General features: G+C 42.7%; 1 protein-coding gene and 1 long non-coding RNA gene across 7 annotated transcripts in view; one reads left to right on the plus strand and one right to left on the minus strand.

Moving 5' to 3' along the window:
- Positions 1 to 17069, plus strand: part of ABCC2 (ATP binding cassette subfamily C member 2) — a 65146-nt gene that overhangs the window by 46739 nt on the left and 1338 nt on the right. For 5 of the 6 annotated variants that reach the window (XM_058697440.1, XM_058697441.1, XM_058697443.1 and 2 more), the window contains 11 exons: positions 2420 to 2540; positions 2831 to 2966; positions 3679 to 3898; positions 4051 to 4205; positions 8017 to 8172; positions 9632 to 9831; positions 11683 to 11809; positions 12590 to 12691; positions 13106 to 13249; positions 14055 to 14213; positions 15157 to 15323. In XM_058697440.1, the coding sequence (XP_058553423.1) occupies positions 2420 to 2540; positions 2831 to 2966; positions 3679 to 3898; positions 4051 to 4205; positions 8017 to 8172; positions 9632 to 9831; positions 11683 to 11809; positions 12590 to 12691; positions 13106 to 13249; positions 14055 to 14213; positions 15157 to 15323 (1687 nt within the window). The remainder of the gene's footprint in view (positions 1 to 2419; positions 2541 to 2830; positions 2967 to 3678; positions 3899 to 4050; positions 4206 to 8016; positions 8173 to 9631; positions 9832 to 11682; positions 11810 to 12589; positions 12692 to 13105; positions 13250 to 14054; positions 14214 to 15156; positions 15324 to 17069) is intronic. The other variant, XM_058697442.1, reaches the window with a different exon arrangement.
- Positions 14028 to 15160, minus strand: LOC131493214 (uncharacterized). Its single transcript, XR_009252516.1, has 2 exons — positions 14907 to 15160; positions 14028 to 14256 (listed from the first exon to the last, which is right to left on the minus strand). It is a non-coding gene; the product is annotated as an uncharacterized LOC131493214 (long non-coding RNA).

The raw sequence follows: 17069 nt of genomic DNA on the forward strand, positions 1-17069 counted from the left end.
AACCCCAGGGTCATTTTTCCCTTTTCTTGAAGGATAACACATGTTCACGGCTGGATAGTTCTATTGGTACGTTTTCTGCCTGTAGAATCCTAGAAGTCTGACCATATTCCTTCATTTAGTCCTGCCTCTGTCCCCTACAGTCCAAGTTGGCAGCTTTTGTGCTAAAATGGTTGATTGGATTAAGTCACACACTTAATCTCTTTAGTAAATCTGCTGTTGAGTCTTTCTAATGGATTTTTCATTTTAGTTACTGTACTTTTCTAGAATTTCTATTTTTTTCTTAATTTGATCTTTTTTGATCTCTATTTGATAAGAACTCATTTTCATACTTTAGATCTTTAGACATGGTTTTCTTTTGTTCTTAGAACATATTTATAATAGTTGACTTAAAGTTTTTCTCTGGTAAGCCCAATGCCTGTGCTTCCCTAGGTACAGTTTCTGTTGACTGCTTTTTTTCCTGTGTATGGTCTCATGCTTTCTTCCTTTGCGTGTCTCACAATTTTTTGTTGAAAACTGGTCACTTTAAATAATACAACTCTGGAAATAAGATTTTCCTCTGCCAGGGTTTGTTGTTCCTCCTGTTGAATTTCCTTAAGTAATTCTTACTAAATCTGCATTCTTTGTCATGTGTGGCCAATGAAGTCTCTGCTTGGGTGGTCAGCTAATGATTAGAGATTTCTTTAAGGGCCTGGAACCAATAAGTCACTCAGCCTTTTCTGAGAGGCTTTGTGTGTGGGGGGAGGGGGGGGGAGAGGGCGTGTCCTTAACACTCCAGTAGACAATTTACAATTCTGCTTCACCTTTTGTTTCTTGCTTGCCCAGAGTAGCCAGAGGTGAGAGTAGGGCCTTCTCCAGTCTCTCTGGAGCATGTGTGCAGCCCTGCCCATGTGTATGGGATTCTAGATTGCTAGGGGTATATTAAAGATATCAAAGCTCCCTAAGGATATCTTATTCCCCAGCTTTTCCTTTTAAGTTTTTGTTTAGCTACTTATTTGCCCCAACTGTTATCACCATCTCAGGCAGCTGTGATGTTACACAATTGTTGCCGATTGCTGACTCCAAGTCAGGTCCAACAAAGACAAGCCCTGTGCATGGGGTTTTCTAGGGAACTGCCAGACAGGTCAAATAATGATGGTTCTCTAGGGGTTGAAATCGGTAACCAAAGGGTTAGTGGGACTTAGTAAGCACAACTACAACTCTTTACCCAGGCCTTTTTCATTTGCCCTTAAATTTTCTTGACTCTACTTTGTGGAGGCAAATGTGAAGCTTGCCCTCCTGTCTTTTTGGTATCCTCTCAAACCCTTTCCTTGCTTTATACTCAATGGCTCAGTGATTGTCTTTGCTGCATGTTGGGCAGACAGACTTGAGTTCAGTTACAGGATGAGGCTTTGGGAGAATTTTGAACACTTTCTGTTCCCTCCAGCAGCCAGGAGGCTGCTGCTATTTGTGGTTACCATGTTTGTGAGGCTATTAGTATTCTAGGCTACAGCAGATCTGAGGAGAGAGGATTGGGGGTAAATTAAACTATGACAAAGCTTATTGTTCTTACTGGGATTTAGCCATTTTTCTTAAATAAATGTTCCTTGGATTGTTGCAAGCCTTTGGTTAATTGCAGAGTTAGGAAAAAAGTTTAACAATATTTTGCCAGTATTCTCACTGCTTTATGGAGTTATCAATTTCCAGAGGTCTTTACCACTGCCACTGATGTCCAGGCTGTTTTACATTTTATTTATTTTATTTTCAATTTTAAAAATGTATTCTTTATTTGCAGCATATGTTTTTAAAGTGTTTTAAATTCACAAAAGTTTGTAAAGTTATTTGAATTTCAAGAAGAGCATTTTTTTTTTTAACGTTTATTTATTTTTGAGACAGAGAGAGACAGAGCATGAACAGGGGAGGGTCAGAGAGAGGGAGACACAGAATCTGAAACAGGCTCCAGGCTCTGAGCTGTCAGCACAGAGCCCAATGCGGGGCTCAAACTCACGGACCGCGAGATCATGACCTGAGCTGAAGTCGGCCGCTTAACCGACTGAGCCACCCAGGTGCCCCAAGAAGAGCATTTTTAATTTATACTCCCCTTTCTAGTAAATTCTGGGAATTAGGACTCCTCTGCTTATCTACTATAACCTTAAAAGTTCTTTCTTTGCTGCAAAAGAACTGAGAAGCTTCTGGGAATATTTTTCTCCTTTTTACCATTTTCTCTTCCACTAGAACATTAACTCATCTCTCCTTTATCCTTGTATTTCTCAGCTATTAGAGATACTAATAAGTAATAGTTCTGAAGCAAAATATTCCAGCCTGTGTATACATTTGTGGTCTCTTGCTAAAGGGCCAGCTAGATCAGAAAGAACTCTTCCTTGTTCATAGAATTCAGACAGCTCTATGTCGCCACCTCCCTAACCTTTGATGTGTCTCCTAGTCAATGAGGACAGTGAAGAAGATGACTGTGGGCTGATGCCCAGTGTGGAGGAAATCCCTGAGGAGGTGGCCTCCTTGACCATGAGAAGAGAGAACAGCCTTCATCGAACACTTAGTCACAGGTTGGTCATCTATTCAGCTGGCAGCCCTTGTCATCACTTCCATATTTCCATCTGATCATTCTCTTTTTCTCTGTGGGCTTGTCCTGAGGGAGTGGACACCGGGAACACTCCCAGCTCTTCCTTTGTTTCTTTGTATGGAGAGCAGGGGCGGGATGGGGTGTTTCCCTATGGCCATGTGTTCTGAAATGCACTTTGATGTTAGCAGAGCGACTGTGACATCTGTTTGCAACAAGACCCCCCGGATGCATCTGTGCGTCCTCAAGAATGCTTTCGTCCTCTCTCTTTCTCAGTTCTAGGTCCAGTAGCAGGCACCGGAAATCCCTAAAAAACTCTTTGAAAACTCGGAATGTGAATACCCTGAAGGAGGAGGAAGAACTAGTGAAAGGACAAAAACTAATTAAGAAGGAATTCATACAAACTGGAAAGGTGAAGGCCACAATAAAAAGTACAATTTGAGGTGATCTAAGGCTTGGGATCTGAACATTTTAAAGTTTGGTGACTTGAATACATATCTACAGGCGGGATATGTCTTATGTGCTTTGCAAATCTTCAGCTTCATCATTGAAATGTTAGTAGAGGCTTTGGGCTTTCTATCAAATCCTATTTCCAAGAATGACAGGTTTCCTGTGAACATCCTCATACCACATTGCATAAGTAATTCCATTCTGATATGTGGAGGGAACAACAAAACTGCTTTAAGATGCAATTCTTGGAGCCAGAAAACACTAAGTCGATCTGAGAGCACACAATTCAAATTAATAAAACTTAAAAACAAGGTCTTAAGTTTAAGGTCTTAATTTAAATCCAAATTACTAAAAACAAGCTCCAAGGTCTGCAGTATACCCTCCATCCCACTCTGTTGTGTCTGTGTTGTTGTTCTCCCACTCTATTTTGATATCTTTCTCTCTTAATTGTATCTAGAAGATCATTAATAATGTGATATTATTTACCCCACATTGTATTTCAGCATCCATTAGTATCCTGGCCTAATGCAGAAATTGTGACCACAGATTACCAAATTTTTCTACCTGCTATCCACTTTTCCAGGGGACTCCACTCCCCCTTGTGATTGGTATTCTAGGTAACTATTCACCAAAAGCCGTTAGGATTTCTAATACTGAGGGTAGGTGCTTTTCAGGTGAACCTGTCCGTCTACCTGAAATACCTGCGAGCCATGGGATTGTGTTTGATATTCTTCATCATCATTGCCTATGTGATCAATGCTGTGGCTTATATTGGATCCAACCTCTGGCTCAGTGCTTGGACCAATGACTCTAAAACCTATAATGGCACTAACTATCCAGCCTCACAGAGGGACCTGAGAGTTGGCGTCTATGGAGCTCTGGGATTGGTACAAGGTACGTCTGATGGCTATACCAGCCATCTCTTACAGAATCTGCCTGGTCTGTGTACTTTGTCTAGACTCAGGGGAGAAATTGCCATCGTGTCCTTGGCACAGGTCTTCAGGGATCCCTGTGCATAGTACTGACTAAACTGGTTCCATTTTTAGGTGTGTTTGTGCTCCTAGGAAATCTTTGCAGTGCCCATGCTTCCACTCACGCGTCAAACATCCTTCACAAGCAACTGCTAACCAATATCCTTCGAGCACCCATGAGTTTTTTTGACACAACACCCACAGGCCGGATTGTGAACAGGTTCGCTGGTGTAAGTATCTAAAGGGCTGTACGATGTTGTGTTTTAGGATCTTTCCACTGTGAACAGGGAAAGAATTCTCCTATCCCCCTAGGCAACAGTATACAGTTATAGTTCTTTTGTCCACTTAGCATGCAAATGTTTATTGAGCACCTTGTGTGAGGTCCCAAGGATCCTGGGATATAGAGATGAAAAGCTCTGGCCCTTTAAGAGCTCACCATCTAGTGAGGGAGACAGTCAAGGAAATAAAGGAGTATGACAGGACACAATAAAACCAATAACAACATGTGTATATAGTGCTGTTCTGGGAGTACAAAACAGTGACAGAGCAAAGAGGTACTAGCTCATCCTGGTGACAAAGTGGGAAATGTCAGAAAATGTGAGACTTAAGTCATAAAAGGAACTTAGCCAGGGAGATATGGTGGGGGCAGGGGGGTTGGCAGTAGAAGAAAAATGAGAGGGATTATCCTGCAGAGGGAAAAACACATGTAAAACACAATCACTGGCTATGATGGTCCATAAAAGAGAAAACAGAATAACCCTTTGCTTGGTCTCTGCTCCATTCCTATTCTATCTTTGATACTTTAAGATAAGTAAACGAAGTCTGGATTATGGAAAAGAGCCACCTATAATTTTAATAAAGTTCTAAAACATTATTTCCATGTACTGCAGATCCGGGAACGCTTAGCATTCATTTATTCAACGGTATTTATCGAGCAGCTGGTATGAGCCAAGGACTGTATGAGGCGCTGGAATGCTTAATAAATAATAAGATCATAGATGGCTGTCTTCCAAGAGCCAAACCCAACCCATGATTCTTCATGCATTTGAGATGGAGATTTTAGGAACAGAGGCAGAAATCAAGTAATTCTAATAGTCGACTGTCATCAGCACGCTTTTAGTCTTCTTGTTTGTAGAAAAGGGAGCACATTTTTCACACTGTCTGAGTAGCTTTAGACCCTTATCTTTTTGGCCTCAGAACAGACACAAAGGCCAGCCCACAGCTAAGTTCTGGGACATCGTGGCTGCTTTAAAACTGGACAAGTTGACTGGTCTCCATTTATCACTTTCCTCTGGGACAAATATGGTGAGCATGATGTCATTGGAGACAACTTCAGTGGGTTTTCTGCTCTTTATTTTTTTTTTTTTTAAATTTTTTTTTCAACGTTTTTTATTTATTTTTGGGACAGAGAGAGACAGAGCATGAACGGGGGAGGGGCAGAGAGAGAGGGAGACACAGAATCGGAAACAGGCTCCAGGCTCCGAGCCATCAGCCCAGAGCCTGACGCGGGGCTCGAACTCACGGAGTGCGAGATTGTGACCTGGCTGAAGTCAGACGCTTAACCGACTGCGCCACCCAGGCGCCCCGAGCGCTCTGCTCTTTAATAAAACCTAAAAAAACATACTATTTTATGTTAGGTTGTTAGGTTAGTTATGTTAGTTAGTTATGTTAGTTTTTTAGTTATTTTATTCATTTTATTTTATTTTTAATGTTTATTTTTGAGAGAGAGAGACAGAGTGCGACCAGAGGAGGTGCCGAGAGGGAGGGAGACACAGAATCCAAAGAAGGCTCCAGGCTCTGACCTGATGTGGGGTTGAACCCATGAGCCGTGAGATCATGACCCGAGCTGAAGTTGGATGCTTAACTGACTGAGCCACCCAGGTGCCCCTATTTTATTTTATTTCATTTTAAAACAGGCTCCATGCCAAATGTGGGGCTTGAACTCACAACCCTGAGATCAAGAGTCCCATGCTCTACTGACTGAACCAGCCAGATGCCCCAAAGAGCATGCAATTTTATTTTATTTTAAAAAAATTTTAACACTTATTTTTGAGAGACAGAGACAGAGCATGAGCAGGGGAGGGGCAGAGAGACAGGGAGACACAGAATCTGAAGCAGGCTCCAGGCTCCAAGCTGTCAGCACAGAGCGCGATGCAGGGCTCAAACTCGTGAACTGCAAGATCATGACCTGAGCTGAAGTCAGATGCTTAACCAACTGAGCCATCTAGACACCCTGGGCATGCAATTTTAAATGGGGAGATTTCTCACAGGAATTTTGCAAAGATTGCACACTCTTTTCTGATGTTGTAATATATATTTATTACATGGAATATATGGGTGTGTGTGTGTGTGTGTGTGTGTATATATATATATATATATATATATATATAAAACATGGAATGCTTGGGGGCGCCTGGGTGGCTCAGTCGGTTAAGCGGCCGACTTCAGCTCAGGTCACGATCTCGCGGTCCGTGAGTTCGAGCCCCGCGTCGGGCTCTGGGCTGATGGCTCAGAGCCTGGAGCCAGCTTCCGATTCTGTGTCTCCCTCTCTCTCTGCCCCTCCCCCGTTCATGCTCTGTCTCTCTCTGTCTCAAAAATAAATAAACGTTAAAAAAAAAAATTTTTAAAAAAACAAAAAACATGGAATGCTTGTTATGTGCCAGGTTAATTATATTTATATATACTATATATATGTATAAGTATATATATATATATAAATGTATAATTATATATGTATTATATATAACATATATAAATATAAATATAAATAAATATAAAATTATATGTATATAATTAATCTTCTGAAAAAGAATGCAGAGACCTTACTGTGAGTTAGTTAGGCAACTGTCATATTTTGCTAACTGCTTTTGCATGAAAAAGGAAACTGTCATTGACTATATGGTGAGTTTTGTGGGGAAAGGGAGCTCATACCTATAAAGGAGAGTTTGATTTAGAGTCCTCTGGAATAGATGGCTGAGCCCTTAAGAGGTGAAGGGAGAGGATGGAAGAAAGTGGGAGAATCTATGCCAGTAAAGGACAAAAAGTAATCTGTATAGAACTGATAGCTGGTAAGGATTTCTTTTTTTCTGCCAATCCTGGACATATAGTTATTTGCATTCTGATAGGACTCTGAGAAGGTAAATTAGACTCAGTCATTCAGGACTCTTGGGAAACTGTTATCCCTTACCCAGTTTGGGACACTCCAGAGATAATTTGAACTCACCTTGATACTCACATATTACTAATGCTAAAATCCACATAATCTAAGAAATGTAAGTAAGGGAAGCCCAAAGTATAAGTCAGACTTCCTGTGTATACTGAACCATTATCCATCCATCCATCCATCCATCCACCCATCCATCTATCCATTTGTTCATTTATTCAACATGACATGAAGGCAATATGGCAGTAAGACCGATTTGTCACCTCTGGGTTACTTGGTTAGAACACTGGCCAGGCGAGTGTCACATTTGACCTCCACCTCCCTCTCCTCATGAAGCTCTCTGCTCAGCAGAGAAAACAGCTTGCCAGGTAGATGATGATTCTTCAGTCAAGGGTCGGTGACAAGGCTTGTTGACTGGAGGCTTCAAACAGAAGGAATGCTTGTTATGTGCCAGGTTCTATTCTAGGTACTGAATGGAATTAGGACCTGTGTAAAGTTAAATTAAATTGAATTGGCTCAGTTAGAGGAGGATTTACCTGTAAGTCTCTATTAGCTTACAATGATTATGAATGGTTTAATAAATTTGACAAGTGAGAATTTCACTGAGAAGAGTGAAAACCTTTACCAAGTCTGTTGAAAAAAGTGAAGGGTGACTGCCATATCTGTTTGGAAGGATTTAGAAAGATGAAGAAATTACAGAAGTGATATTGGTTATTGGGATGAGCAGAAAAGTGTATTGCAAATGAATACCATGAAATGATTAAATGAAGGACTCACTGGGAACCCAGAATCCAACAATTCCCCTGCTGGAGTCAGGAAGATGGAAGATGTCCTAGTAACCTATTTGCATAGCATTCTTCTAATTTATGTGTTCCTAGGATATCTCCACGGTGGATGACACCCTCCCCTTGTCCCTGCGAAGCTGGATACTGTGCTTCCTGGCAATCATCAGCACCCTTGTCATGATCTGCATGGCCACTCCCATCTTTATCACCATCATCATTCCCCTTGGCATCATTTATACATTTGTGCAGGTAGGTTCAAAAAGACCTAGGTGTCCTTTCCTCTCTACTTACAAAAGCCCAGGCTCCCTCCTGAGAATCTTCTCTTTTGTTTATTGCTAGTCATTCAGTCCTCTCTAGCATCTTTGTCACTTAGTCCTATATTGACATACTGAGGAGTCCAGAGGCCACTGTCTGGAGATGGAGTGTCAGCACCAACTGGTGTGTGGTTCACAGCAGATCTCACTTTAGCTGCTGCCCTCCCCCAACCCTCAACTAAAGATTTACATGGGGCAGATTTATGTTTGGACCTAAGACTACTTTGAGGTTGGCTCTGGACAGTCTGTAAGTTCTGTAAGATCCCCCGTAATGGATAGGTGATGGGTTGCTTCTAGAAGAGTTGTGCTATGGCTGCTTCCTTGATTGGCTTAGGCTTATCTGCTGGGAGATGTCTCTTGGCAGAAGCTAGATCTCTATTCACTTCAGGGCAATTCTAGTTTCACATGGGTGTCTATGGATGACTTAGACTCAATGCCAATATATTCTTGAGGGAACAGATAGCTTGAAAGCCAAGTGAAGCAAGTGGAGGGGACTCCACGCCCATATTAAAAACTGATGAGGCAAGGCAAGCTGTGGAGAGAATTCCATGGATGAACTGTTTACATTGGGAAAACAATTCTGAAAAACTTGCAGTTAAGTGCAGCCTTGTGGCTCGTGGTAAGGTGACAACCCCTGGTATTTGTGTTAAGTTCCTCAGGTACATTGCTACCTCAATAACAACCTCTCAGCCATTAATGATAAGCCAACAGTAAGAAGAAGGATATTTGAGGAAACTTCTAGGTAAAACGTTTTGGGTCCAGACTCTCAAATGACCAGCTCTTTCCTGGTCTCAACAAATCCTCACAGACTCCAGTAGCACTGCAGAACTGCATTCCACTAAATCTCATCCTTCAGCCTTGTGTCTCAAGGTCTGTCTGCACATATAGTTCTAGTTCTTAGACCCTCAACGTTCCACATATTTCCAGAACTACCTTCATACACCATTGAAGCACAATTTGGTCACTTGCCTGACTATTCAATTTTTATCTAATCCTCAGGCTACATTTCTCTGGCCATTTTCTGCCCATCTCCACTTTCCACACCCCTTGGGTCCCAGCTGTAATTTACAAAATCCCTTTGGAGACAGTTTTTCCAGCTACTACAAAAACTGTTGCTTGGACAATATATGCGGATTCTTTGGGAGAATATGGTTCAGGCTGACTAAATTCCTCAAGTGGTATAGTCTCCTCACTTTCATCCTCCTCTGTTCCCCACCAATGTCTTCCCAGGCCTCTCTCCTCATTCTCCTAGCCAGAGGTGAGCCTAGAGTCTTCTGTCCTGTTCAGATATGGGCTGTGGCCATCAAGGTGAAGAATGCTAGGTCATGGCCACAGAGGAAGAGATACTGCATATGCAATGTGATTGTGACTGACTGTTTACTTTTGGGGTCCAGATGTTGTATGTGGCTACTTCCCGCCAGCTGAAACGTTTGGACTCTGTCACCAGGTCCCCAATCTACTCTCACTTCAGTGAGACTGTGTCAGGTTTGTCTGTCATCCGTGCCTTTGAGCATCAGCAGCGATTTCTGAAACATAATGAGGTGGGGATTGACACCAACCAGAAATGTGTCTTCTCTTGGATTGTCTCCAACAGGTGAGGCTACCCCTGGGTATTTACCCAAATATATGCTTTAGGGTTATGTATGTTTGACCTTAGCTATGGGAGGGCAGGTGTAGCCAGCGATGTGAATTTCACTGTGCCCAAACATACTTGTTGTGTAAGTAGAAGAAAGTATGAAGTTTGGAGTCAGAGACTGGATGCTTGTGCCTACTCTATTTACCAAGTTGGGTAAAATGCCTTGACCTAAGGAAAATCTCATTTTTGGTTTGTTTTACAGCAGCTAGAACACATAGCCCTATATCATAGGGCTATGGTGGAAGTCCAATGACATCGATAAGCATTCGGTATCCCAGCTACTTAAGCAGTGCTGGGTGAACTGGGAATGTGTAGTTGGCTTCCCTGAGAGCGGATGTGAGATTCTCCACGGGCAGTGTGCTCTTGTAGGGTGGCAAAAGAAGCCAAGATTGGAGGGAGGAGACTATGGAATGTTTAGGTAAAACCAGTGATGACAGACCTGGAAAGCTCCTATCCAAGGAGATGAATCCTGAGTAGGGTGAGCGTCCTTCATTTCTGCAGCATCACTAGACCCTGGCAAGAAGGGATATGTCCTTGGATGTCTTTTTCAGGAAGTGACCGTTCCTGAGTGGCTTCCACATTATCTTGAAGTGTTAAGGGCAGGCTAATGATGTTCCATATTACCTGGAACATGGAGCGGTCAGGACTCTGATTGTAAAGAGACTTTATTTCTTAGATACTTTCCAAGAAGAACATTGGCATGTGAGTCAATCCTATTTAGACGCCATTATAAAATATGTATCATTTATTTGTACATGTGCTCGAATTATTGGTGCAAACTTAAATTCATTTTCTTTGGGAAAGTCAAATTTTATGAATGATGTCTACACATTATTCAGTTCTCCATAAAGTTCCAACATCTCACCCTGTGATCCACTTGCACCTCCACCACCAGCTTCTTTCCCTTTTTAAAATCATGAAATCAGGGTACGTTGAACCTTTGTGTGCTGCTGACTTTCTTCACTTACAGATGGATTCTCTATGGCATTGCCTAATCCCTTTTCTCTATTGCCCTGCCTAATCAAAAGAGATCACTTAGAACATTTATTAAAAATATAAATTTCTGGGGTGCCTGGGTGGCTCAGTCAGTTGAGCGTCTGACTCTTGATTTTGGTTCAGGTCATGATTTCATGGATCATGTGTCAGGGTCTGCTTTAACAGAGCAGAGCCTGCTTGGGATTCTGTCCCTCTCTCTGTCCCTCCCCAACTCACACACACACACACACACACACACTCTGTCTCTCTCAAAATAAACATTAAAAAAAAAAAGATTTTTTCTTTCTTTCTCTAAAGAAACAAACAAAAAGAAAAAATACAGATTCCTGGAGTGCCTGGTGGGTTTAGTCAGTAGAGCATGACTCTTGATCTTGGTGTCATGAGTTTGAGCCCCACATTGGGGGTAGAGTTTACTTAAAAATATGGATTCCTGAAGTCCACCCTAGGCTCTCTGAACCAGAATCTCCTGGGGGTTAAAGTCCAGGATTTTTTTTTTTTTCGGCATGAATTTTGTGTACTTTTAACTATTACCTCAGATGGTTCTTATGATTTGTCAAGTATGGGAGACACCAAATCATAGAATTCCCTTAGGTTAGCAAGCTCCTCTAGTACCTTTAAGATGCAATTTATTTTCTAAAATCTAATTTAAAAGATTTTAGGAACACATGGTATAGTCAAATTGAGGCATCTCATGAGAACACAGCCCTACCAACTCAATCCCTCTGAGAGTGTTCCATGAACACGTAGGTTCCTGGTTAGGGTAAGGAGGTGAAGATCAGTGACACCTTTCTCTCTGGTTCTGTTGCCCTACAGGTGGCTTGCAGTCCGTCTGGAGCTGATTGGGAACCTGACTGTCTTCTTCGCATCTATGATGATGGTTATTTACAGAGATACACTAAGTGGAGACACTGTGGGCTTTGTTCTGTCCAATGCACTTAATGTGAGTCTTAAGGTTGGGAGTTTGGTTAAATTAATGCACTTATTCTTAAATCGGGTCTAGAGTCTACCATGGAGTTTGTGCTCTTGATTCCTTTCTAGATCTAGAAGGGAGTAGGGAAGACTAAGGTTCAAACCCTGGCTCTATCTCTTACTAATTGTGTAGTCTATGGACATGCTCCTTACCCTTTCTAAGCAGGTACCAGTGTCCTCTGGAAAAACGGACAAAAACTTTGTTGCCTTTGGCAGTTAAGAAAGCAGTTTGATATGAAGCAACCGAATAGTCCCCATCTCTTTGCCTCTTTGCTTGATTCTAGTCAAAAGAGAATAAACGAGTTTCTTTTCCATAATGTAGTAGTAACCAGAAAGTCTTCTGACTGTCTTCTTCTATGTTTGTTTTTCTTAAATCACAGAATAGTTAATTCTAATCAAGAAAATTCTAATCAAGAGTCCAATAAAACGATATGCATCCCCAGCATGACTAGGGGATACATGTTAGACATTATTTCCTAGTGCCCAAGACTCCGTCTGTCACAGTAATAAATATTCACTAAATGACGTTCATTTGATGAGTCACTTGGCCATCTTTTGTAACTAATATGCAGGAGGTTTACATAGCTACCAGCTGGTTCTGTATGGTGCTGTGTTCATTAGGAGTTAATATAGGCCCAACGTGATCATGGCGGAGCACCCAAAAGGACTCTGTTGTTCACCAGAGTTACTGGACTGACCTTATGGTTTGACAAATTGAGTTGGTTTCTGAGCCTGAGATGATTTTCTGTAGATCACACAAACCCTGAACTGGTTAGTGAGGATGACGTCAGAAGTAGAGACCAACATTGTGGCTGTTGAACGAATAAATGAGTACATCAAAGTGGAAAACGAGGTAAGGAGAAATTAGAAGAACCCATGGACAAGCCAAAAAAAAAAAAAGTTTCCTTCAAAAGAGTACCTTTACCCTGTCTAGAGATTTCATATGGAATCATAAAGTTTCTCCTACAACTCACTGTGCTCTAACTCAACCCAATTTCTTAAAACTTAGATAGGAAATGGTTTGGGGGGAAGTCAGGTCTTGGAATGCACTAAGTTAAAAGGCGTCTTCATTCCGTAGCTCCACAGAGAAACCTTGAGGGATGGGGGTTCTTTAATTGGAAACTTCTGGGAGTTGCAGTCTCATCATTGCAGATGCCCACAGGTGGCTGGGATACTGCTATCCTTCTGCTCTGTGATAGGAGTCCTATGGGTACCATTCGGTGAATTGCCACCATGTAAAGCACTTCCCTTCCTGTCTCTTTGCCAGGCACCCTGGGTGACTGATAAGAGACCTCCCCCAGGTTGGCCCAGCAAAGGGGAGATCCAGTTCAACAACTACCAACTACGGTACCGGCCTGAGCTGGATCTCATACTGAAAGGGATCACCTGTGACATTAAGAGTATGGAGAAGGTAGGTGGAGCTTGAAGAAAGGCCTGAGTGTGAGTCCTTGTGATCAGAACACAGTTGGAGGGGGAGAGCAGCCAGACTCTGCTTTCATCATTGGGGTGGAGGGATAGGGTCAGGACACTTCTGCCCAAGGGAGGTATAAGGACACACCCTCTCCTCCTCCAGAGGGCAAGATGTCAACAAGGGATCAAACAGACTTACTGGGGCTGTAAGAGTTTTCTGCTGAGCCCTTCCCTGCCTCCCTCCAGCATCATCTTCTGTTGCTGATGTAGCTCCTTTCCTGTAAGGGCATGATAGAAACACCCGGCCTGGGGAAGGAACTGGTGAGAACAGCAATGTGGAGGTGGTCTCTGCAGAGATAATGACTTAGTTCTCTGGTCTGCAAAGTCCTGCACCTTCTCTATGAGGACTTGGGGTCTGATGTAAAAATGTAAAAGAAAAAAAAAAAAGTCTAGGTAAGGATGCTGAGGTTCTCAACTGATGCTAGGCCTGACCCTTCCCTTTTCCTCACTTCTAAACAAAGATTTTTTTTAAAAGCCTATAATGTCTTATCATAATTACAACAACAGCTGTTGATGTGTACATTTCCAATGGTCGTTACAGTTCTGAGCAACCAACAGTTGAGAAGGTAGAATGAGAAGGCATCTTTTTCCTGACATCTGGGCCCTTTTTCCCCCACCAAAAATCAATATCAGTTGAACACCTTAGAGATGAAGTAGCCAGTCAGTGCCCAGAATGTCCCAGGCTAAACATTTTTCCCCCAAAGAAGTACACGGCAAACTAATGTACAAAGGAACTGTATTTATAGGTTGGTGTGGTCGGCAGGACAGGAGCTGGGAAGTCATCCTTGACAAATGCCCTCTTCAGAATCCTAGAGGCTGCAGGTGGCCAGATCATCATTGATGGGGTAGATATTGCTTCCATTGGGCTCCATGACCTCCGAGAGAAACTGACCATCATCCCCCAGGTGAGGTCTAGAACTTTGCACGTGCAGCAGGGGACAGATTTTTCTGCAGGAAACATATGCATCTTCTTGATGTATATTCAGTTAGCAGTCTCATTTCTGCATTCTACCCAGGATACCCTACAACACATGGTTTCCAGAACTGACAAAAATAACTTTTGCATTTTGTGGCAATATACTTATGTCACTGCCAAAATCTAACCACTAGGTGGCAGCAACACAACAGCAGTCAAATAGAGCGGATGATTATTTAGCATTTCTGTAGCCCATCCTAGGTTCGCAAGACCTTTGCAATCAACATTAGCAGTTTTGCCGCTGAAGCTTGAAACCATTAAGCTTTATACTCCCCATTTGATATGGTTAAAAGATAGGGGAGGGAATTTGCTGCAGGTTTCTGCCAGCAAGTGGAACACTTAGTGCATCAGCAAAAAAAGGCTTCTCTTTGGCTTCCTCTCTGGACCCTGCCAAATAAGGCCTCTCTTGGAGGTTTAGGCGGGGTTTGGGGGGGGGGGGTGGTAGGGGTGGTGATATATGGGTCCTTATTAGAACCATTCTTCCTCTGCTCTTCTAGCCAAGTCTCTGGGGGGTGGTTTTGGTTTGTCTGGTGTTAGCTCAGTTTGAATCTTTTCTGCAGCTTAATAAATTCTTCTGTACTGTCCCTTCCCCTGACCACCCCTGACCCTTCCACCTCCTTACCATGAGTTTTCATGGAAATCCATAAATGAATCTTAAAATGAAAAAACCAAGAACTCCTTTTAATCCTCTGGCAGCCCCTTTAGTCTTCAGTGAGGAAACTTTGCAAAAGCTTGACCACTAACCAGCTTTGCACCTCAGGCCAGTCCTCACTACTTTCTCCTGGCCACAAAAAACAAAACAAAACAAAAAAACCCTGCTAGACCCTTTTTTGTCATTACCCTCAATAGCCCCCTCATCCCTTGACTTGCAGGATCCCATCCTGTTCTCTGGAAGCCTGAGGATGAATCTAGATCCTTTTAACAACCACTCAGATGAGGAGATTTGGAAGGCCCTGGAGCTGGCTCACCTCAAATCCTTTGTGGCTGGCCTGCAACTTGGATTGTCCCACAAAGTGACAGAGGCTGGTGACAACCTTAGGTAATGTTTCATAACCCACAGGCACTGGGAGGAAGTGAAGGGGATCCACTCCTTTGTTCCTTGGGCTAGGTAGTCCGTGGTGTCATAGGATTGCTCCAGTCCCAGTGGTAGGTAGGGCGTGGAACGTTAGCAGATGAAGCTCAGAACTGAAGGGAGGCCCAGCAGCTCTGGTTTCTCTTGGAAACTTGCTACAAATGCACACTCTGACTCAACCCTACTTACTAATCACAATCTACATTTTAGCAAGATTCCAAGGGATTTGTGTGTACATTACAGCTTAAGAAGCACTGCCTAAGAGTATTGATTCCTAACTACGCTACACACTAGAATCACCTGGGAACATTTTTTTTTGAAATTCCAATGCCCAGGCTGCACCCCAGACCAGTTGAGTCAGGGCCTAGGTGACTTTGGTGTGTAGCCCCAGAGAATACTTGTAAGCTTTGGTATAGAATGGCACCAAGTTTGTTAACCATCAGCAACAGATCTAGGAACTAGCAGGACTTAAGTAGATTTTTAGGCCTATGGAAAAGAGTATTCAGTCCACAAATATGCATTGATCGTGTACAAAGTAATGTCATATAGTGGATATGCAGACATGTGGGCCGTGTGGGTCCCTCTGGCAAGATGTGACACGGGCCTTGACACGTCTGGTTTGTGAGAACAAAAATCCTCCCATCCTTCTCTATCCTTGCTGGGAGACACCTATCCGGCATTATCAGGGCCTTGATTTCAGACCAGGGTTGAGGGTTGAAACTTAACATTTCTCTGGTGCGTGATGGGAGATCGATCATTTGGAAGGAGAGATAGCAGCTGAACACCAGACTGGGGCCTCGGTAACAGCCTATTACTGTGAAGCCCGACTGAGCCAGGCAGGAGTTTGGTACAACTGAAGTACAGTTTTACAGTGTCTCTGTTCCTACATTACAGAGAAAAACTGGAAGTTCATCTTGGGTGACTTCTCATCTCCTGCAGAAATTTTCTTACAGAGAATTACAGAACTCTAGTCTAGCCGCCCTCTGTTTAATACGTTCCCTAATGGCCACAGCAGGAAAGAGCAATTAGCGAATTCCTGAATATTTCCTCCACATCATTTCCCAAAGCTTCTTTATGTAAGTAAGAGGTCCAGCCTTCATTACTGGCTTTTAGCAAATTAAAGCGATTTGCATTTTACTAGCATATTCGAATTCCACATACATTGCATCTCACACCAAGACATCACGTTCATTAGAGAGCTATGTCTCTAATCAAGGCAGAAGGCCTTGAACAAATAATTAGCCTTGAGACTAGAATTACACATTAAAATAATGAATGGGTTTGCTAAGGCCACTAAGAAACGCCATTGGGGCATTCTGATGCAGTGTCACCCGATATTCACAGTGCCAGGTCAAATATTGCTGCACTGAACTTGGTGGCATCCCGAGTTATTTTGGAATTACTGTTGAGGTGCTGGGCTATTACTGTAGTGATGCAAAGAACTATTCCTGGGCTAGGGTTTTCCAAACTCATCAAACATGGAGATTGCCTGGGGTGCTTATTAAAAATACATGTTTCTAGGCTCCTCCCCATTCTGCTTGGGAAGAGTGGGACCCAGAAATATGAATTTTAAAATTAAGTACCTGTGGTAGGTCTTCGAATGGAGAAAGTTAGGAAAACATGGTGTTCACCTCTTCTGTTAGGTGTTCATCCTGGAGGAATCTAGGAGTAGGGGTTCTGAAAGCCTGATCCGGAACATGAAAAGTGCACGTG

The sequence above is a fragment of the Neofelis nebulosa genome, chromosome 13 (assembly GCF_028018385.1).
Source record: "Neofelis nebulosa isolate mNeoNeb1 chromosome 13, mNeoNeb1.pri, whole genome shotgun sequence".
Taxonomy (NCBI): Eukaryota; Metazoa; Chordata; class Mammalia; order Carnivora; family Felidae; genus Neofelis; species Neofelis nebulosa.